The 19155-nt window shown below is 38.4% G+C and overlaps 1 protein-coding gene across 1 annotated transcript; it reads left to right on the forward strand.

The window, feature by feature from the left end:
* Positions 1-11709: 11709 nt before the first annotated feature.
* LOC122278515 lies at positions 11710-12057 on the forward strand. The gene has a single exon (XM_043088696.1). The coding sequence runs from the start codon at positions 11710-11712 to the stop codon at positions 12055-12057; it is 348 nt and encodes a 115-aa protein (XP_042944630.1).
* The last annotated feature ends 7098 nt before the right edge of the window (positions 12058-19155 follow it).

Here is a 19155-nt window from a genome sequence, read left to right on the forward strand (position 1 = left end):
AATGGCCCAAAAACCAAACCATCAGAGCACTGTAGGCGGGAATCGCAGGCGGGACTCTACCACCATCCCTGCTCACCACCGTCCCTACACGTACACCGTAGGCTGGAATCACAGGCGGGATTCTACCACCGTCCCTGCTTACCACCATCCCTACACGTGCCTTTGACTCAAACCAGTCAATCCAACCATTCACATATACTTTGACTCAAACCAGTTAATCCAACCGTTCACATATACCATAAATCATTTCTCGCTTACAAACCCAGTTTTCATTTTACAAACATATGTACATGCATGCAACTACACGAAAACCCGATTTTTCCTTTTTAAACATGAACATGCGTGCACTATACCATGCAAACATCAAGGCACAAATATCTCCAACAAATATCAACATCAACCAAACAACTCCGTCCTCAATCCATCCGACCCCTGAACTCCTCGGACTCAGTCCGGAATCAACCAACCAGTCAAATAATTTATTGTAAGAGCAAAAATATATTTAAATCTAAAATAGAATTTGGAAAATACTTACAGCGCTATAAGGTATTTTTTGAAAGCTCACGACGTTGCAAACCGCGGTGAAAAAGCAATGTAACAGTGTATTTTACACTGTGGCTGTGGGTTATAAATTACCCACTTTCGAATGGGGACAAACCAAGACTTAAAATTGATAGGGAGTGGCCTAGAGATGTTTATGAAGCTAATGGAAGTGAGTTTCGGCCGTGGGTGGCGGTGGAAATGGCGGTGGAAGTGCAAAAAGGGGCAGATCGGAGTTGAGCTTGTGGAAGCTGCTCCGGAAATGAATCGAGGCTGGAAATGGGTGGGTTAGGACGGTAAGAGGTAGAGGATGAAATGGTAAAAAGATGGTGGCCGGAGGTGCAGTGATAGTGCCGGAAATGGCCAAAAGCCGTGCAGCTTAGATGGGTTGTAGGGGGTTAACGGCGGCACGGATGGGGCTGGTTTTTGGTGGGGTGGTGCGCCGGCCGAAGGGGAGTCGATCGGTGGGGGCTGTGTCAGCCACGTCGGCCGGCGGCGGTGGGTCTAGGTGGCACAACTGGACGGCGACTGGAGAGAGAAGAGAGAGGTGTTGCGCGCAAGAGAAGAAGGAAAAAGAAGAAGAAGAAAAGAAAAAAAGAAGAAAAGAAGAAAAGGAAAAAGAAAAAAGGAAAAAGGGAAAACGAAAAAAGGAAAAGAAAAGATGGAGAAAGAAAATGAGGTCCAGTCCTCACCTCCAGAGTCTAAAAACTGATCCGACGAAAACAAATTTAAAAACCATAAAACAAGTAAAATAAAACCAATTAAAATACAATAATTTAAAACAAAAGAACCAATATATTAATTAAATTAAAATACTCATTCAGTGAAAATACACGTAAAAAGGGGATGTTACATCCTCCCCCCTTAAAAAGAAATTTCATCTTCGAAATTTGTGAGGTCAAACATCTGCGCCAAAATAAGATACAGGATACAACTCCGAACATAATTGAGAGATACATATCATCAACAACTCCCAACAAATTCCATTAGTTATAATCTTCACACCATAAATTGCTAATATCAACAACGTCTCTACTTTACCTTCCAAACTTTCATCCTATTTTAACTTGGTAACCTAATAGCCACTTCCAAAGTTAACCATCAATAAACAAACTTGCAAGACCAAAAGATTAATCTCCCATTAAAACTTTGAATCACTACTAATTCCTCAAAATCAATACAAAATTTGAATTTCTAAATATCTCCAAAAATCATGATTTCGCGCGCACTCTGATAACTCGTCAAAATACATAAAGGTTATATCCTCATAAATTAACATCATCAAGTACAAGCTCAATCCACACCTAATTACAAGAAAACCTTTATCACATTTCCATAGCAAATAATATACCTCCAAAAACCACAAATCTTCACTCATTCCTCAGTTGGCCATCACTGCCCTAATCAAGAATCAACATTCCGCAAAAATACATCCATTGATTGATGACAGAAATCAATACTAATCAACCTCCAGGCCCCAAATTGAAAACACATAACATCATCCCAAAATACACCTGTCTCCTCTAAAGATAAGGAACATATCCAAAAGACCCAAGTCCTTCCCGGCCAACCAACGAGAGCGCCTATAACATCTATCCGATATCCCACACTTCAAGCTCATTACCTATATTTTGAATAACATCTAATTTTGCAATAACTAACTCACTATAAACTACCATTGACTTCACCTAGACATAATCGAAACGCTCTTGTTGACTCACCCACCTACTTGTACTATCAAAAACTCTAGTTTTAGTACAACTAATTCCTTCGATAGCACTTCACAAATAACTCTCAAGACAGGCCATACTGTTTAAATCTTCAATCCATCAAAAACTATTAAACAACACTCATGGATCCTAATACTTTATTACTTCATACATATGATTATGCTACCCACCGTTGATGCATAAGTTTCAACTTCCAAGATTTTTTTTTTTTTACAACAAAAATGGTGACCTAACAATCTCTTTTCAAGTTAATTTAACAATATCCCTAATTCTGCCAATTGGATACTTGATCTCCAAAGAAAAGTATAGTCTTACAAATTTAAATTCCTATGACTTCAACTCGCAATTAATTCTCAAGATAAACACAACAGTTGTTTCAAACCATCATTCCGATGGGTAACCCCATTTTAATGTTACAACCTAATCAATCTCCAACATAAATCATACTAGCACACCAATCTTGCGAAACTAAAAACTTCAATCTCATTAAAAAACATCAGTCCTTCAAATCTGTGACCCTATAACCTTAAATTATGCAGAACTCCTTCCCCCAAAATCCATTAAGTCAATGAAGTTATATCTAATAATAAAACAATCGACTCCCGAAACTTTCAAAATCTAAAATCTTAAATCCAATCATTTCCTAAAATCTACAAAACCTTAAAACTTTGCTAAAACTTCATAAAATCTATCCTTGAAATTTGTTGAACTTACAACCTATTACATTATAGACCATTTTATAAACTCCACGGAACCAAAGAACTCAATTATTCTACTTCCCTAAAAGATCACCCAGATCATGCCATTCTCTCCAAGCCTCGATAATATAAAAAGAAAAACAAACCACACAAGGTGTTCATCACGAAAGATTAGATTAGACCCATACCTGCCATGACTCCAGCATTCTGAGTCTCCGTAACCGCGCCTCCAATGGTACCAAGAGTCACTGCGTACATTTGAGCCCGAGCTAATTGCCTCTGGTTAGTTCTATCACTGCGATGAGCTCCACAGCTTTCTTGAACTCGACTAGGGTACTCACGAGCAAAATGCCCCGTCTGACCGCATTCAAAACATTGGTTACTACCTAGACGACACTCGCCTCCGTGAGCTCTATTACATTTGCCACAAACTGGAACTCGGCCTCCCATACACACACTAGGGGCTGCCAACGATCGGATTCCTGTCCTCTGCATAAACTTTTGTGATGGTCCAGAACTGCTTCCTTCACCATCAATGTTCAGCCTCTTCTGACCTAGAGGGGAGCTCACATTCAAACTAACTTCACGCTCTACTAGAGTGGCCAAATCAACTAATTCCTGAAAAGTTGTAATCCAGTGGCAAACTATCATTTTGCATATATCTGGTCGCAAAATTTCCTGAAAACGCTCGGCCTGCATCTCCTCCGTGGCGATGAGGTGGGGAGCAAATCGCCCAAGCTCTATAAATCTTCGAGCATACTGTTCCACTGTCATACTCCATGGTCATTAAATTCTTTCTTAAAGTGCTGCCAGGACACAGCGATAAAATACCCCAATTCTGACTCCAACATTACTCTTTTTGTATCCCACCATTCAGAAGCCGTGTCTTGCAACAGATAACTAGCATAAAGTATTTGTTGCGCCCCAGTGCAACCACATACTTCAAACGTTTTTTCTCAATCTCTAATCCACTTTCCAGCCCGAAGTGGATCCTCTTCTCCCATGAAGGGTGAAGTTCTATGCGCTAGAAAGCGCTCATAGGTGCATTCAGCTTGCAGTACTCCACTAGGCCCTCCTTGTTGTGGCCTAAAATTATGCTGCATGAACTTAGTCATTTGCCTTAGTGCTTGGGCTATGGCATCATCTCTCGACATATTGTCCCGAGGCTCTTGAGTAGACTTTCTTGGCCTAACCATCTTCCTGCCACAACACAACCTTTGACCCCGTTTAAGAAACGAATAAAACCAACAACATAAAACCAAAACCAAAGCCGAAACCACATAACAAAAAAATAAAAAGAAACTAGCATGCAATAACATAACTAAATAAATAAATACAAACAAGTTAACTCAAATAAATTCAAATAAAAAAACAAATCAAATAGCAAACTTTAATTAAAATAAATTTCAAATCATAAGTTTAAAAACTTTCTGGTACTATACCTACGGGACATGTGATTTTACCCAGAGTCGAACCATTCTAATACTACCTGTGTCGCCCCCAAATCCCACTTATGGATACGGGGAAATTGAGACGTCGGGATGATGACAACAAGGGTCACCACCCTATCGCCAAGTGCCAAGTGTGTGTACATGCAACAAGTGTGCAAAAGAAAACACGCAGCGGATAAATAAAGTCATATAACTAAATACTAGAATTTTTTGTATGTTTAATACAAACCCGTTCAAAACATAAATAATAAAATATTACAAGCTACAAACATTGTTTCAAAACCAACTACAAGGCATAAATTCCAAATCAATACTCCGGCGGAGCCGCCTCCTCGGGCTCAGCCTCCTCCTTCTCCTCGACCTCTGCATCAAATCTACGGTACCAAAATGGTGCCACAGGTAAGTAAAGATCCAAATACTATAAGATAAAAACATATTAAACTCAAACAATATTCATAAAAGAATGCAAATGCACATATCCCATAAAACCACATATTTCCAGGCACGCCAAAATTCCATTTTGGCCCAAAACATATCCTTTAAACAAAACCTCACCATTATTCCTGATAATGGCCCAAAAACCAAACCATCATAGCATTGTAGGCGGGAATCACAGGCGGGACTCTACCACCATCCCTGCTCACCACCGTCCCTACGCATACGCGGTAGGCGGGAATCATAGGCGGGATTCTACCACCGTCCATACTTACCACCATCCCTACACGTGCCTCTGACTCAAACCAGTCAGTCCAACCGTTTACATATACCATAAATCATTTCTCGCTTACAAACCCAATTTTCATTTTATAAACACATGTACATGCATGAAACTACACAAAAATCCGGTTTTCCCTTTTTAAACATAAACATGCATGCACTATACCATGCAAACATCAAGGCACAAATATCTCCAACAAATATTAATATCAACCAAACAACTTCGTCCTCAATCCATCCGATCCCCGAACTCCTCGGACTCAGTCCGGAATCAACCAACCAGTCAAATAATTTATTGTAAGAGAAAAAATATATTTAAATCTAAAATAGAGTTTGGAAAATACTTACAGCGCTATAAGGTATTTTTCAAAAGCTTACGACGTTGCAAACGGCAGAGAAAAAGCAACGTAACAGAGTATTTTACACTATGTCTGTGGGTTATAAATTACCCATTTTCGAACGGAGACAAACCAAGACATGAAATTGATAGGGAATGGCCTAGAGATGTTTATGAAGCTAATGGAAGTGCGTTTTGGCTGTGGGTGGTGGTGGAACTGCAAAAAGGGGCAGATCAGAGTTGAGCTCGTGGGAGCTGCTCTGGCAACGGATCGGGGCCGAAAATGGGTGGGTTAGGACGGTAAGAGGTAGGGGATGAAGTGGTAAAAAGATGGTGGCCGGAGGTGGAGCGACGGCCCCGAAAATGGCCAAAAGCCGTGCGGCTTAGATGGGCTGTAGGGGGTTAACGGCGGCACGGATGAGGCTGGTTTTGGTGGGGTGGTGCGCCGGCTGGAGGGGAGTCGACCGGTGGGAGCTGTGTCGGCCACGTCTACCGGTGGAGGTGGGTTTGGGTGGCATAACTGGACGGTGACGGGAGAGAGAAGAGAGAGGTGCTGTGCGTGTGGGAGAAGAAGGAAAAAGAAGAAGAAGAAAAGAAAAAAAGAAGAAAAGGAAAAAGAAAAAAGCAAAAAGGGAAAAAGAAAAAGAGAAAAGAAAAGATGGAGAAAGAAAATGAGATCCAGTCCTCACCTCCAGAGTCGAAAAATTGATCCGACAAAAGCAAATTTAAAAACCATTAAACAACTAAAATTAAACCAATTAATACAATAATTTAAAATAAAAGAACCAATATATTAATTAAATTAAAATACTCATTCAGTGAAAATACACATAAAAAGGGGATGTCACAATTTTGGCCACTAAGGGCCTAGGGGTTAAGGAAAAAACCAAATTAGGATTTTGGCATGGAAGGTCTCTACTTGGAAGAGGAAAAAGCTTCCAGTATTGTCTAGAAATTTCCATCATTAGGAATCTAGGGATTTAAATTGGAGTTTGGTATGACCAAAGAGAGTGAGAAGTGGGTAACACATGCAACCAAAAAATCGTAATAAATTGTAAGGTGGAGTAGAATGAAATACCAATTTAAATGGTGTGTTACCCTTAATGATTGAAGTTGGCAATTGATTAATGAGAAAAATTGTAGTTTGAAAAGCAACAGTGCAAAATTTAGAAGGAATAGAAGAATGGGCCATGAGAGCAAGTGCAGTCTCAACTATATGGTCGTGTCGCCGTTCAGCTAGACCATTTTGTCGAGGACTACCAAAACAAGATAATTTACAAATAATACTGTTGAACCCAAGGTTTCAAGTTTCATGTAATTATATATCTACACATTGATTTTGATGATAACAAATTAATTCAAAGAATAAAAGAGTCTCAAGCTTAAGTTGTCTACATAATGGAGTCAAGTACATCAAGGACCCAAGCATGAGCAAAAAGGGAATAAATTCACCTTAAAGCTCATAGAATAATGTTGTAAATATCTTGAAAATTTGACATTAGGATTAATGCTCAAAATTAATATTTTATCATAAAGCATTAAACTACATTTTCCACATGTGCATGAATATTTTAAAAATTAAATTTAAAAATTTGAAAGATGATTGATTGTCATCTTTCACATGTGTATGACATGATTAAAAGTTTGAATTTTGAAAATATTAAAAATGATTGATTGTCATCTTTCATATGTGCATGCTTTATTTGAATATTTTCAGAAGTGATTGATGCTCTTTTTGACTTATGCAAAAGGTAGATGAATTTGTCTGAAAAATTTGAAAAGTAAATAGTACTTCTTTTGTCATATGAGAAAAGTAAAAAAATTAGGTTTGAAATTTTTGAAAAGTAAATGATGTTGTCTTTCACAAATAAAAAAGAAGAAACTTTTATTTGAATTTTTTGAAAAGTGAATGATGTTATCTTTCACAAGTGAAAAAGAAGAAACTTTTATTTGAATTTTCTAAAAGAAGTGAATGATGTTGTCTTTGACATGTGAATCTTTTTAAATTTGAATATGAAGTCTCATATGCCTATAAATAGATAATTTGAGAGTTTCAAATTCACAACACCAAGAGCATACAACATTCATTCAAATCTTTCATTCTCTTTTCTCTAAAGCATTGGGTCTTAATCCTTATTTATTTTGAGAGCGATATAGTTTGCGCTATATTGGTCTTATTTCACTCATTGATGAGTGTTCTCTAATAACATATCCACAATCAGCTCTTGTATCAGTAAAAGGGTGTGTATCACAATTGTGCGTGTAGAAAGTATTCTACACAAGGAATAGTTAAATCATCACGTGTAAGGTGATTGCAAGTGTAAAAGGTGTTCTACACGGATCTTTTGTAGCGATGTTGTTCAAAGGTGTAATAGGTTTCTATCTCCACCTGAAGGAGGTTGAATAGTGAATTTGAGAATCCTCAAGGGGTAGTTTGAGGCGAGGACGTAGGCAGTGGTGTCGAACCTTGTTAACATACTGAGTTTGCTTCTCTCTTACCCTTACTCTTTGTATTTATTGCTTCTTCGTATTTTGTTTATATTTTAAATTGTGTATTTGATTTATAATTGTTAATTTTTAAATACAACCCAATTCACCCCCTCTTTTGTTAGTCATTTGAACAATCTGAACCATAGAGTTCTTTGAGACTGGTGGATGAAGCTTTGGAATTTGAGTTAGGTGATAGGGAATTTTTGCTGTGGAAGACTTGGAGAATGTGGACGTTTTGTGTAGGACTGGGTTGGATGGTGAGTCTGAGGAGGATTTGAATGAGTTAGTGGCTAAGTCTTTCAATTCAGATTCTGACATGCATGTTCCACTGAAAAAAGTTAAGATGGTAAGAAAAGCAAAATCTATTATTGTGTTGGAGGGTCGTACTAGTTCCAAAAAATTTCTTTAATTTTTGACGAAGATACTTTCTTGGAATATTAGGGTCATTCTTTCATCGAAGAGTAGACTTCAGCACATCTTGAATAAAAGTCATCCTTCAGTGGTGGCTATTTTAGAACTGTTTTTAATTTCTAATAAATGTAGTAGATGGGCAAGATGGATGAAGTTGCCGACTGATTTCAATAATGCTGAGGTGGGTGGTAAAATTTGGATTTTTTTGGACGTTGATTTTGAGTCTGAGTTGGTTTCCATGTCGGATCAAGCTATTAGTGGTTGGGTTGTCCATGGTAATTGCCTGGTGCTTACAACCTTTATTTATGTTAGCTATTTTCGGTCTAAAAGAATAAAGCTTTGGGATTTCCTACAAGCGCAAAATTCTTGTGGTCTTCCATGGTTCATTGGGGGAGATTTTATATTCAAGATGATAGTGAAAAGTTGGTGGTCTCTTGCAGGCTTCTCATGCAAAAAGGGAATTTAATGAGTGTATCCATGATTGTGCTTTGACGGATCTCCCTTATGAAGGAAATATTTGTCATGGTGTAATGGGAGGTTAGGGGGTCAGAGAATTTGGGCTCGTCTGGATTGTATACTCATGCTTGTGCAGCTAATAAGAGCAGGGGAGTCAATTGTTTGGCCTTTCAGATTTCTTCGTTTGTAGGGTTCTCATAAGGGATTTCTTCCTTTAGTGCATGCAGTCTAGAATAACAAAGTGGAAAGGTGTGCTATGGTGCAAATCAGTAGGAAGTTAAAATTAATCAAAAGTGCTTTGCGAGCATGGAACAAGGAGGTATTTGGTCGAGTTGATGTAGAGTTAAAAAAAAAATTGGATGACCGTATTATTGGGCTAGAATTAGATCTGTCTAGCAACTACTCGGTTCAGCTTGAAAATGATTTGTTGAAGTGTTAGCCAGACCATCTGCAGTGGGTTCATCACAAGGAAGTCATGGTATGTCAAAAATCACGGATTAAGTGGCTCACCGAAGAGGATTCTAACACTAGTTTATTCCATGCTTCCATGAGACTTAAGAGATGTGGCTTGATGATGGGAGATCTCTTGATTTGGCAAATGAGGTACATGAGGGTGCAGTATTATTTTTGCAGCAGCTCCTTTCGGTGTCGCCTGTTGAGAGGGACTCGACAGATCTAGATTCACTAACACCGATAGTTTCTAATGCCGAGAATGAGGCTTTGTGTGTTGTCCTGTCTATGGATGAGGTCAAGAGTTCTTTATGGTCTATTCCTGCAAATTGTAGCCCAGGCCCGGATGGATTTTCTGTTAGTTTTTTTCATGACGGCTTGGGATATTATGAAAGATGACCTTTTGGAGATGGTTAAAGATTTGTCTACAGGGCAACAGGTTTCTACTTTCTTTGGGGCTAAAAATTTGGTTTTGATTTTGACAGTGGATGAGCCTAGGAATTGGTAAAAGCCATTAATAGGAAAGTGAGATGTGGAAATGTAATGCTGAAAATTGATATGGCTAAAGCTTATAATCAAGTTAACTGGAGCTTTCTACTAGGGATTCTACGTCAATTAGGATTTTCTGATAATTGGGAAAATAAGGTCTTTAATGGTGTTTTGTCCCCTTTTTACTCGGTGATGCTCAATGGGTCCACTAAAAGTTTTTTCAAGGCTTTGTGTGGGTTATGGCAAGGTGGCCCTCTTTCCCCTTAGATATTTATTTTGTCTGAAGAGGTTCTTTCTCCGATGCTTAGTAAAGCATTGAGTTTGGGTCGTATTAAGCCTTTCCATCCATGTGGAGGAGCTCTGATTTCTCATTTGCTTTATGCTGATGATATTCTGATTTTTGCTAATGGTAAGAAGTCTTCTATTGAAATCTTATGGCTGTATTGCATCGGTATGAATTGATATCTGGTCAGATGATGAATCCGAGTAAGTCCTCAATGTTTTTTTCCTCCTCTATTTCAACTGACTGTAATAATGGTTTGAAGATGATTTCGAGTTTTGAGGAAGGTAGATGGCCTTGCACATATTTCGGTGTTCCTTTATTTGTGGGTCACATGATAATCCAAATGTTTGATTCATTCTTAGCCAAAGTTCAAAAGAAGTTGGCTGGGTGGAAAAGTAAGATTCTATCTTTTAGAGGTAAAATCGTGCTAATCAAACATGTTTTGAATAATATGCCTATTCACATGCTTTCTATCTTGAACTTACCTAAAGGAGTGTTGTCAGAGCTTAAGAAACTCTTTTTAGATTTTCTCTGGAGATCTTCAATAAAGAATTGAAAAAGAAAGTGGATTTCATCGAGCAAAATTTGTTTGCTAGTGGAAGAGGGTGGGCTTGGTATTCGGGATCTTCATGAGGTCCAAGAATCCTTGCTTATGAAATTTGCTTGGAAGTTAATTAAAAGTAGTTCGATGTGGTTGAATTTTTTTACTACCAAATATATTGGGAACTCTTGTCTCTATTTTGTGATGCAGCTAAGGAAAGGGTCTCGTTTTTGGAAGGGTATCATGGATCTAATGCCAAAGGTTCTAGATAATTTGAAGTGGATTATTCGGGGAGGCCATTCTAAGTTTTGGTTGGACAACTGGTTCGGAGATGGGCCGTTGATTGCTTCTATACCTGTAATAGGAAATGTTAATTTGAAGATGGCGAAAGTCCTTACTACCACTGGGCTGAATTTACACATGTTGCCAAAATTGGTTTTGAATGATATGTCTAGGAAGATCTGTGAATCACGTATCAAGTTACGGTACGGCTGGGATATATGTGTGTGGTAGCCATCCATTGATGGAGATTTTACCACCAAGTGTGCCTGACAAGTACTTCGTCAATGCCGTGATCTATGTTTATGGAAGACGCGGCTTTCAAAAGAATTGGCCACCAAAGAAGATGTCATTTTTTTTGTTTGGTGAGCTAAGAGGAGAGAAATTCCGGTGGATGATGGATTCTTTCTATCATATTTTATATGAGGGTGGAGGAGCTCAAAAAGTTTGAAAGTTTTTGTGGATGCCGTGGCATAAGAGTTTCACATATTCGGAATTGAGAGGGGATGATATGTTTTTGGTGGCAACGAGCATCAATGTCTTCGCAGGTTAGGTGGCTTTGGGGGGTTCTTCCTATTGTCATTTCATAGTAGTTATGGAGAGCAAGGTTTGTAACCAGAATGGAAGGTATAAAATTCACCCCTGATGATGTTATTCGTTGTGTTAAAATTTTAGTCAGACAGATCTCGAGCACCATCAAAAATTTTCGATGTTTGGGTGAACATGATTGGACAATAATGGAGATGTTAGCTTGCCTGATTATTCCTATTGCTATAAGGAGAATAAAATTAATTGCTTGGAAACCGCCAGAGAGAGGAAGGGTAAAGTTGAATGTGGATGGACAGCGGTAACCCAGGTGAGTCAAGAAGGGGTGGTATTATTGGGGATTCTAAAGGTGATGTAATGGTGGGATTTGCTCATTCTTATGGTCATGTTATTGACATCATCGCCGAATGTAGAGCTTTTCTTGATAAGCTTTGGTTGTGTGAGCAATTGGGTTTGTGGGATTTACTGGTAGAGTGGGATTCAGCTATTATAGTTGGTTGGCTAGCATCGGGAGTGTGCAGATATTGGGTTCTTTATGATTTTTGGGAGGAAGTTAAAGATATTGTTAGTGAGTTAAATGTTCGTTTTTACCATATTTTTAGAGAATGCCATATGGTGGCAGACTTTTTGGCAAAGTAGGGGACCCAAGGTTTTAATTCAAATTTTTGTGACATTACCTCCTTACAATGCCCTATTCGAGGAATCATTCGCATGGACAAGCTTGACATTCCTTATCTTAGACGCTGATGGTTTTTTTTTGGTTTGGTGGTTTGTTTTTCCTCAGGATTTTTTTTGCACCTGAGATTTTTTTTTATATATATTATTTTGTAAATTCTTAGGTGCTTTAGATTGTTTCCAGGGTATTTCTTCACCATAAGTGAGGGTTTTTTAATAAAATTAAGAAGGGATCACTTTTAGATACGCGATCTCGACTCTTATCTTAAAAAAACAAAAAAAAGTGTATCTCTTATACTTGCTTGTTACACACTCCAAGTGTTTGACATAATGCACAAAAGGGACTGCTCTCTTTGTAATGTCCCGTTTTCGGAGGTTCAGAGAGTTAACTGTTATAACCAGATAAGCACTTCAATAAGTTCTATCATATCTTTCATATCCAAAATATATTTGCAAATACTTCAAAATCAAATATAAATTCTTCTAATATAATTAACTGCACATATCAATCCATCAATTTCTCAATACAATAATCCAAATAAAATAAATTAACTTTTCCACATCTCTATTAACATAATGAACGAAAATAATACTTAAGTCTTCATAACCATCTAAACATACTAAAATCAAATTACTTAATAAATAAATCTTCTAACAGCACTGGTACTCCCACGTACTCAACCACTGCTCTCAATTATTACTGCCACATACTCCATTACTGGTCCTCAACTGTATCCTTAAAGTTATCTAAAAATGTTATGGAAATAAGGGAATGAGTTATCAACAACTCAATAAATAAAAAAACTATACTAGTATATAAACATAAACATTTACAAAGTTTGGAATGCATAGGAAAACTTTTACTTTCAAAATGCAGAAAATAAAAAATTTTACAAAATAGCAGAGCAAAGTTTTCAGAAAAGCTTTCTTATTCCAACATCCTTTGGCATATCGTAAATTGAAACATCATCTTCATATTTCATCGGGGCATCATATTGGGACAAATACCACATTTAACACTTGTGATAGGGTTGTGCCACAATATACCCATGGTGAGGTCGTATTCCATGTTTCACCCCATGGTAGGGTTGTGCCACATTATACCTGTGGTGATGCCGTATGACCCTATTATACCCATGGTGGAGCCGTATGCCACTATTATACTCTTTTGTTTTGGAAAGAGACGGGGCCACATGTCTGATAGTGGCCCATTCCCAATTTTATTAATGAAAACCCTCACTTATGGCGAAGGAATACCATAGTAGAACAAATAAACAAAAGGACTACAAAAAACCAAAAGAGAGACACCCAACAAAGAAAACAAATACATATAAACATGAGCCACAACCATCCAAATGCTAGTATGCCTTAAAACCGAAAAGAAGGAAAACCACATCTGTCCAGTCGAACCATTCCTTGTGCAACCCGTGGCAACCTCTCATTCTCGTCATATCTTTTATTAATTCCCTCTTCTCCATCCCTTGCCAAAAAATCTGCAACTTGGTTACCCTCCCGCAAAATATGAGAGACAGTAAATATCATACCTTCCAGGCCTTCCATTAACTGCTCCCAAAAATCCCAGAAGTACCACACATTACAAGCCTTTGTAGTCACCCAGTGCACTATCAAAGCAGAATCGCATTCTAATTCCACCCGATAAAAGCCATTCTCTTTGCACATCCTAAGACCTCCTGACAAAGCTCTCAATTCCGCAGCATTATTTGTACCAAACCTGAAAAATTTTGAAAAAGCCGCTTTGACTTTTCCTTCATGGTCTCTAATCACTCCACCTCCACCACAAGTCCCCGAGTTGCCCCTACAACTCCCATCCACATTTAGTTTTACCCATCCCAGCTTCGGTTTCAACCATTTGACCACCCTTATATTGCAGTTACTAATTTGCTTGATAGGCACACTAAGTGTTAATAATAAATCATTATCCATAGCTGATAATCTACTGCATTTGGTGATGTTTTCCGAGATTTGGAACAACCAGAATTTCACCGAAATCCAAATGGCCTCAGGTGATTCATACGTAGACTCCATTCTGGCTTTGCACCTCCAAAGCCACAGACGCTAAGTAATAAGGCTCGGAATTAAGCCTACCAGAATCCCACGTTGTGAGGACCTCTTCGCATAGCTGAACCATGCAGAAACCCAAGCACGCCAGCTGCTGAAACCCATGCACCGAACGCCCAATGTAACAGCTACTTTCTCCCAGACTGCCTTCACAACATCCCCTGAACATAATACATGATCAAGCGTTTCCAAGCTTCCTCTAGCACAACAATCACATCTGGACGCAAGTGCGACTCCCATATCAGTTATTCGCATATCCACAGGTAACCAAGCCTTCCAAACATAGGCCACCACTCGTCTAGGGAGCAGATTATGCCAAAACCACCCCTTCCAAGGGAGCTCTTCTCTTCTTACTCTGGTAATATTCCAAGCTAATGTTGTTGTGAAAATGCCATTTTTATTCGGTTCCCATATATATACATCAGACCCTTCCTTCCCAGCCATTACCGATTGCATGATCTCCCATGCTCTATTTTCACCAACCAAATCTATGAGTGCATGCCAACAAGTGAGTTGCCATGCACGACAACACATGCTTAATCAACGTTAGCCGACTAGCTTGAGATAATGTCTTTACTTTCCAACCCGCCACCTTATTGCGTATTTTATTAACCAATGGCTCCAAATGTCTAGCAGTAAGACGTCCTGTTACCAGAGGCACTCCCAAATACATTGTTGGAAAAGACCCCTCTACAAACCCTGTGCTATTAAGTAGGCCACACCTTCAATCGTAAGGAATTTTTTTTTTTACATAAAGAGAGCTGATTTTTCTTTATTTATGGCTTGACCAGACCATTGGGCATATTGTTCTAGAGTTCGGATGAGCCTTCTAACTGATTTCTTCGCACCATTTGCAAAAATAAGAAGGTCATCTGCATAGAAAAGATGCGAGACCAAAGGTGCACCTCTCGGAATATAATATGGCGATATTCTTCTGTGTTTAAAATTCTGCTTCAACATTCTAGTAAGGACTTCCTGCATAATAATAAATAAATAAGGTGAGAGAGGATCCCCTTGGCGCAACCCTCGTGTAGGTTTAAAAAAACCCTTATAAGTGTCATTCATCATAATCGAAAACCAAGGAGAATTCATGCAATTTTCTACCAAACCACAAGCTCTGTCTGCAAAGCCAAAACTTCTTAGAACCATACTCAAAAAATTCCAATCCACTCTATCATATGCTTTCGCCATATCTATTTTCAATATAACATTTCCTCCCTTTGTCTTACGATGGAGAGCATGTACCATTTCTTGAGCAAGGGTAATATTCTCAAAAATACTCCGCCCTAGAACAAAGCCACCTTGCTCCCAAGAAATCATCCGAGGAAGCAAACTCGCCAAACTATTCACAAGGATTTTTGAAAAAATTTTATATGCCGCTTTACACAAGCTAATCGGCCTGAACTTATCAAAACTACGAGGATCCTGCACTTTGGGAATAAGAACTATGTAAGAAGCTGAATAAAATCTAGGCAGTGGCGTACCTTGAAAAAAATCACGTGCAGCTTCTAACACATCCCATTTAACAATAGGCCAACAATGCATATAAAATTCAGAACCAAAACCATCTGGCCCGGGGCTGCTTAGTTTAGTAATATAGGACAAAGCCGTCCAAACCTCCTCTTCCGTAGGCTCCTTAACAAGTTCGTGGTTTTCCTCCGTATTCACCACCGTTGATGATAAACCACTTAATTATGGTATACCCGTAGGCCCCTCCCCCATAAGGAAGTTTTGAAAGTGAACCACTACTGCATTGTGAATATCCTCCCGAGACTCCAGAACAACTCCATTTGGTAGAGTCATTTTTGAGACTACAGAAGCCTTCCTGCGTTGATTGACCACGGCGTGATAAAACTTTGAGTTACAATCGCCTTCCGTGATCCATCTCTTTTTCGCCTGTTGAGACAACCGGATCTCTTCCTTGTTTTCCCACCTCTCTAACTCTGCTTTTGTATGCATATAAATCCATTTGTATGCATAGCTTCATTGACACAATATAATGGATAACCAAAAACATTCGCCCAGTACACCATCACCTCCTCATCAGCAAAAGGTTCAACAAGTACTAAAACCGATGGTTTGTATTGCCTTATCAATTTCCTATGTCTCCTTTTTGACGTGCGCAAACCCTGTACGTTCCAAACCATCATTTTATCAATCATAGATTCAGTCTTTTAGACCTGGAAATAGCCCAACGATTTTGTCGCATGGTCTACCTTGTAGTTCTTTTCATAGGTGGACCTGGGTTATTCAAATCGGATTCTGAACCATAGCCTTTTGTTGCTACCAGTACCTCTGTGGGTTCCTCAATTTCCTGGTCTAACCCATATTTGTCCTCCCGCATAGCCCCTGTTTTCGTATTCTCCATTTCCAACAATTCATAAACCACATCCTTCTGTCCCTCAATCAGCTGCCTATCCCACGTTAAAATCTCTTGCATGGCCATGACCTCCGTATAGGTCTCACTCTGTTCCACGTTATTTGTAATCTCATCATATACCCCATGTTGATCTTCCTGATGTGTGTCATCGTCACCTCCCTTTCCGTCTCACAATTAGTCTCTTCAACGCCAGCATTCTGCTGCTCCGTATCAATATTAATTGCCATTACAACATGTGCATCCTCTGTTTGTTTAACAGGATTCTCCCCACCAGGTGCCTCCAAATTTAGATCTTTTTGTTGTTCCTCCTCTACCATCATACTAACACCACCAGAGTCCTCCCCATTTACATTATAGTCATGCTTCTTCTTCAATTCAGTTTGCTGTTTATTTGTTTCCTCATGCAAACCTTTTCCTTTAACATGCCATTCCTCAACCTTTTTGTAGTTTTTATGAGTTTGATCAATCCGAACTGGCTTTTCCATCCCTACCCTGCATACATTTTCCAAGTGCCCCTGCCGACGACATCGTTTACAATAAAAACTTTGTTTCTCATACCTCACCTCTTGCCAAATAGTCTTATGTGCCGATACAACAATTGGGAAACCTTGGACTTGTTCCTCTAGCAAATCAATTTCCACATATAACCTTGCACCCGAAGCCCTAGTCTTGTTAAGAATAGCATTATCAGTGCCTAAAAAACGTCCAAACCTTGTCGCCAAGGTCTGCAAGCAATCAATCTGATACATGTGCAACGGTAGCCCTGGTAAGAACATGCATTGTGGTGCCAAAGAGGGTTCTTTCTTCAAATCAAAATCTTTGGTCCATTGAAACAATCAAAATGCACACCCTTCTATAACCCTTCCTTCTCTCGCCCATGCATGAATAAAATCACGTTCCGACTGTAAATTTAAGAACACATGATGCGCATCCATGAAACTAATCGTTGGGATCTCAAGCAGACCCCACGTTTTAATCACCGCCAGCCTTATGTTATCAATAGATGGACGAGATCGCAGAAATTTCAACACCAACGCATGTCGAAACTCCTCCACAGCCCATGTCATCTCAACCTCAGAGAACACAAAACCTTGTTGGCCATCAACCTCCATAGGGTATTGCATCGGCAACTTAAAACTTGGCGCTGACGAAGGTTTTGAAACTGCATGGGCATAAGATAAAGGCTGATCTGGGATCCCCGCCGGTGTAGTGAACACCAGAGGGGTGGTTGCTGCCGTCATGCAGCAACCCTACTCGCGTAAAGTGAAAGAACGTTGAAAACAGACATTCCGAAATATACGGAGCTCAAAAAAGAAAGCCGCTGCCCTCTAAAAATTCCACTATTATACTCATGGTAGGGCATTAACAGAAACAGAACAAACATATTATTGAAAATAGATTATATTGAAATGCAAAATAAAAACTCATGCCAAAGCTTTTTAGCTTACATATCATATCAGAACAAATTACTGAATAGCTTCAGATCATTTCATGTATTCAACAAAACAAAATCAAAGTATCTTCATCTTAACCACATCAAAACATTAAGAATCTCATTTTCACTCTTTTTACATAGTTCATAAACAATATGCAAAAATAAGCTCATATCTATATCAGTCATGACAAAAGTACTTTCTCCTTTATATAGACTTCATGAGTAATGCCAAGACAAATAATTGGGGTTGTTTTTCATATTTCTTAAAAAAAAAAACATGCATATTTTCAAAATTCAACCTCTTTCCATTTTCCTTTTATGCAAATCCTAGTATTGAAACCCCGCTTACATGTACTTCTTAATTTTTCACAATTTCCTCATGACAGTGTCAAACGAATATCAATCCTCACCTATAAAAAGAAATTCATGTAATCTGAGTAAATCTCAAATTGAATAGATACCTCATATTTATACTTGAATTACCTATTTTATTCCTCAATGCCTAAAATTCTCTTAACTTTAAAATACCATCACCTTCTAATTTTCTTCAATATCCACAAAATCAAAAATCACAATTTAATACTACAAACATATAATGTAGTAGGGAAAATATAAATCTCTTAAACAATAGTAGTTCAAAAAAATCCATATTTATCTCTATATAAAATAGGTGTAAAGTGTTTAAAAAAATAAAAGATTAAACTCTTACAATTTATTACGCAATCTAGTTGTAAAATTAATACTAAATAATATAATTAAAGCCTTTAAATATATATATATATATTTTCAGTTCTTCTGCAGACAGGGAATTTGGTGCAGGTATTGTGCACGAATGAAGTCTCATTGCCATGTCAACTATAATTAAAAAAATAAAAAAAAATAAAAGAAAAAAATTGGGGAGATTGAGAAACACACAATACCATTCCAGAGGCATTCGTCGACGTCGTCGTTCCCTGCCATTCAAGTTTGTCCCCTCATTTATGAAACAGTGGGCTTTCTTTTTGAAACCCATTTTCAAAACAGTGAAGACTTCACCTCCTCCACCCATTTTAAATATTTATATTAAATTTTTATCAGAAATTATTGAAATTTGGAGTATAGATTTCAAGAACTGCCATTGTTTCTTTTTCCCAATAGTTCTAACTGGAAATGATCCCATCAGAATTTG

This window comes from Carya illinoinensis, chromosome 10, assembly GCF_018687715.1.
Source record: "Carya illinoinensis cultivar Pawnee chromosome 10, C.illinoinensisPawnee_v1, whole genome shotgun sequence".
In the NCBI taxonomy this organism is placed as follows: domain Eukaryota; kingdom Viridiplantae; phylum Streptophyta; class Magnoliopsida; order Fagales; family Juglandaceae; genus Carya; species Carya illinoinensis.

What these genes read in the sequence shown, in the direction of transcription:
- LOC122278515 (XM_043088696.1), top strand. Translation starts at nt 11,710, where the DNA reads ATGGACAGCGGTAACCCAGGTGAGTCAAGAAGGGGTGGTATTATTGGG.